The sequence below is a fragment of the Helianthus annuus genome, chromosome 9, assembly GCF_002127325.2.
Source record: "Helianthus annuus cultivar XRQ/B chromosome 9, HanXRQr2.0-SUNRISE, whole genome shotgun sequence".
NCBI classification, from domain to species: Eukaryota; Viridiplantae; Streptophyta; class Magnoliopsida; order Asterales; family Asteraceae; genus Helianthus; species Helianthus annuus.
Genome location: NC_035441.2, coordinates 57,685,033 through 57,689,797, shown reverse-complemented (window position 1 = coordinate 57,689,797; position 4,765 = coordinate 57,685,033). Strand labels below are relative to the sequence as shown.

The 4,765-nt window shown below is 44.7% G+C and overlaps 1 protein-coding gene across 1 annotated transcript; it reads right to left on the bottom strand.

Moving 5' to 3' along the window:
• Window positions 1-3,082: 3,082 nt before the first annotated feature.
• LOC118481719 (extensin-like) lies at window positions 3,083-4,195 on the bottom strand. The gene is made up of 2 exons (XM_035976932.1): window positions 3,630-4,195; window positions 3,083-3,587 (listed from the first exon to the last, which is right to left on the bottom strand). The coding sequence occupies exons 1-2, from the start codon at window positions 4,193-4,195 to the stop codon at window positions 3,083-3,085; spliced, it is 1,071 nt and encodes a 356-aa protein (XP_035832825.1).
• Between the last annotated feature and the right edge of the window lie 570 nt (window positions 4,196-4,765).

The following is a 4,765-nucleotide window of genomic DNA, read 5'->3' as shown; positions in this document are numbered from 1 at the left end:
CCCCTTGAGGTTGATCGAATAGATCGTCGATCCTGGGTAGAGGATACCTATTCTTAATGGTAACCTTGTTAAGCTCTCGGTAATCGATACATAAGCGCATCGAACCATCTTTCTTCTTGACAAATAGAATCGGTGCTCCCCAAGGAGACGAACTAGGCCTAATGAAACCTTTGGCTAGCAAATCGTCTAGCTGCGTTCTCAATTCCTTCATCTCTGTTGGCGCTAGCCTATAAGGCGCTCTAGCAATAGGTGCAGCTCCAGGAATGATATCGATTTTGAATTCCACTTGCCTGTCTGGTGGCAAACCAGGCAGTTCTTCTGGAAAGACTTCAGGGTATTCTGATATAACGGGAATGTCTTCAATTTTGGGCTTTTGCTCATCAATGGTTACCTGTGCCATATAGATGACACAACCATTCTTCAAGCATTGGGACGCCTTGAGCATAGACACCTGCTCAGGCAATCCATGACGCGTATCACCCTGAATGGTGAGAGACTCACCAGATGGAGTCTTGATTATTACTTGCCTTCTACTGCATACAATCTGGGCTTGGTTATGCGATAACCAATCCATGCCCAATACTACATCAAAACCGGCTAACTTGAAGGGTAGCAGGGATAGAGGAAAAGAGTGGTTCCTAATGGATATAGCACATCCATCTAACACAGTCGAGACGGTTTCTAAGGTACCATCTGCTAATTCTACCTCATACTTTGCACTAAGGGCTTTAACAGGCAATCCAAACAGCTCACAGAATTTACTATCCACAAAAGATTTATCTGCCCCGGAATCAAATAATACTCTTGCGAAAACGTCATTAATGAGAAACGTACCAGTTATGACGTTATCGTTCTGGATGGCCTCTTGAACATTCATTTGAAAGACCCTGGCGTTGGTCTTCTTTCCATCCTCCGTCTTCTTGGCATTCTTTGGGCAGTTGGTCTTTATGTGCCCCTTTTCATTGCAACTGTAACAAGTTGCATCTTTCAACTTCTTGCACTCAAGAGTTCTGTGCTCAGAAGACTTACATATCCCACACATCTTGGGCTGGGATTTCTGCTCGAACCTGCACCTTCCAAAATGGTGCTTTCTACAAATCTTGCACTTGGGCCTATCGCCCGACTGTTGCTCGCTTCTCCTGGCCTCAGACCCTTTCTTACCATCACGGTTTCCCCTCTGTTTCTTACTCGATCGACGTGAATTATCATCTTCACGTTTCCTCTTGTCAGATTCCGCACTTCTTAACGCTCTCTGTCTCGCTGCATCCTGAGTGAGAGACAGAGATAAGTCGGTGACAGATCGGAATGTAACAGGTCGCGAGGCCTTCACACTGGCCTTGATTTCTGGGGCCAAACCCCCAATAAAGCGCGCGATTCTTTTAGGTTCAGGGGTCACTAGGTAAGGTACCAATCTGGATAAAGTATTGAAACTGGTGAGGTACGCCTGGCAATCTAGGTTCTTCATAACCAAAGATAGGAATTCGGACTCTATACGCTCAACCTCATGCTGAGGGCAGTAGTTTTCCTTGATAAGAGCAACAAACTGCTCCCAAGACATGCTATACAGGGCAGCCTTTCCAGAAGCCTGGATCAATGCTCCCCACCAGGCTAGAGCCTCACCTTTGACAGACTGGGATGCAAACTTAACCATATCCCTTTCAGCACAACCACTGATATCTACCACTGTCTCAATCTCATCAAGCCATGTCATACAGTCAACTGCCCCTTTCTCCCCAGTAAACTCCCGAGGTTTACATGACACAAAATATTTATACGTGCAACCCTTAGCACGTGGGGCTTCATCAACCACAAGCTTCTTGGGGTGAACACTGTTTTCATTTGAGGAATGACGATCCTCATCTTTCTTAGGTTTGGAAGGAGTAGGTGGCGGTTGGTTGCGAATCTCAGAATGATTCTTTGGTTTAGCATGCGGTGTAGATAGAGTTTTACTGCGGGTTTCACTGTACTCGCTGTATTGTCGCGCTAAGGCTTTCGCAACCGCATCATTAACAATTGCTTTTAACTCGGCACTAGTCACTAGGAACTTTGCATCATCACGGTTCTCAACCGGATGGCTATTGGCTTCTTCTGATCTGGCCATGTAGCTTTAAACGCTACATATAATTGATAGACAAAGTTTTCACTTAAAGGCTCTTATAGTATTTTATGTTTTATTAACCAAGGTTTTAAATTGCCATTTTAGGTTAATTTATTAAAACATTAGGATGTGGTTATTATCCTATAATACTCTTATTAATAGCACATAAGGCCTAGTCACAAGGACAGTTAAGATATTTAATAACCAAGATTTTACAGTATCTAGGTGTTTTAGGTTGAATCATAGTTCTCTACCATTAATCAACAGGGAGTCATAAGCTACCACTGCCCTTAGTCACGGAGGACATTAAATTATTGCCCACAGGCACTTCACTTCGAAGAAGTGGTTAAATAATTAAGGGAATTTAAAGTTAACCCTTTATGATATATGGCCTGTGTGACTTTACTGATTCACAGTTTGCCAAGAGCATTAACATACTAACAGATGTTAATAATTGGAATCTATTATGTGGGTTATACCATCTTGGCCAGGTTTGTAATAACACAAAGGCTAGGTTTTACCTCTAAGATTCTTTAATAATTAACGCAGAATAGTCCTAAATTGAGATGTTAATTATGGATCTTAACATAATTACGGAACTACCATCTTGGCCTTGTTTTATAAACTATAAGGCTAGGTCTTGGTTCACTTTAGATTTTACCAATTATTATAATGGCAGATCCTTTTAAATATTTCATTTATCTTCATATTTTATGCTTGCAATAAAATGAAAACTTAATTAAAACATCCCACAAATTGTTTTAAATCAGAACAACACTTGCCCAAACGGGACTTCTACTAAAAATAAATGAAAATGCCCACGTAGGGGCGGGAAACAAGAACAAACCCACGCAGGGGTTAACTAACCAAACTTGCTCACGCAGGAGCAGAATACAAACCACAAGCTCACGCAGGAGCTGAATACTGGAATAACAAGTCCACGCAGGGACTGAATTACAACATAAATAACAATAACAAGGGTTCTCAATGACCCCTCCTCTTCGACTTCCCCTTAAGCAAATCTGATAGCCCTTTGAAGAAACCTTGCCGCTCTCTGCGGTCTTCACGAACCTCTTGTTCGACGTGGTTCAGCCTTTCAAGGACTTCCTGCTGAATCTGTGGCTGTGGCGGCTGATACACCGGTGGAGGAGGTGGCTGATGCTGGTACCCATAAGTCGGGTAACCAGTAGTCCATGGCCCTCCGTATGGTCCTTCAGGGTGAAGGGCATTGTAATCCCGAGCTACTTGATACGGATCTACCTCCGCATAACCGTAGTTGTAGTTGTAGTTGTAGTGGGTGTGCGCCGGCTGCTCGAAGGGGTTGTATGCTGCTGACCCAGCATACGCAGGAATCGGGTTATCGAAACCCAAAGGTGGTACCACAGGTACTGAGTTGACATCTGGTATAGGGCTTGTTGGACCACCCATCTGCGGGTCCTCTTCCTCCTGAAGTGGCGGGTAGTGGCTGCCACTTGATGGCTGGGGAGTACTAATTCGAACTCCACCTCGCACGGACATCCGTGCATTTGACCTTCTCCGCCTCGGTGGCTCCGAAGGCGGCTGGTGCTCCACTGGCGGTGGTGGCGGCGGCGTGACTGCCACAAATTGATGACCCACCGAAGGATCCTGTTGCTGCTCGTGATGCGAGTGCTCAGACGGGGTGAAATACCAATCATACTGATTGAATTTGTCCATAAAACTGTCCGGTCCGCGGTATGGCGATCCATGGAATGATGACCCATCTGAGATCTCAATGGGATGATTCGGCGTTCCTGATGCAGGTTCCACGGGGTCAGTATCCTCATCCATGTCGTTTTCCCCTGAAAAGTGGTCTTCCGGTCCAAGTGGGTTAAAACCCACGGGTTCTGGCAGAAGGTTAGCCGGGTTAAATCGGCTTTGGAAAACGGGTGTTGGGTCGCCAAAAGAATGATGAGAGTTGGATCTCTGTAAAGGTATGAAAGCTGGCTGCTGGTTGTTGGGCTCGTTTTCTGAATGGGGCCCAAAAGAGTGTTGGTACGATGGTGAAGAGCTAAGGGATACAGATCGCCTTCCGGGTTCGACATAGAGCCTCCATGGCTCTTGCGGGCTTGTGCTCATAGTGATAGATGGAGTACGCCGGTGCGAAGGCCCGGCCTCGTGATCATGACCTGTCACGAGTCCTTTGCCTCAACCGCGAAGGAATCTGGGTGGCATGATGACCTGCATAAAATATTTAGATAACAACAACAATATAATAAAAGACTCAAAAATAAAACAATTCAGAGTTTGTCCTAAGTTCAATGTCTAGACTCGGAACTCGAAGAATGTGCAATTTGTGCACTGAGATTAAACACAAAAGGCTAGTGTTTAATTCACTCAGTGTTGGCTCTGATACCAACCTGTCACACCCCGAATTTCCACGTGTCACCGGTGGGCCCGGTGGGGGAGTATCGTGACGTAGTTGATATCATCATTTGTCAAACAACACAAATTATAATGCACAGCGGAAGCAAATGAAAATAGATTTATTTCAACCATTAAGTGTAATATCGAGTATCACAAATAGTCGAAATAGATCCACAGGCGGATCGAAAATAAAGAGAAAGAAATTGTTCAACAGATATATGCATCCCAAAGCTTGCGAGACTCTATGATGCTAAGGAGAAACCAGCCTATTGCGTATAGCAC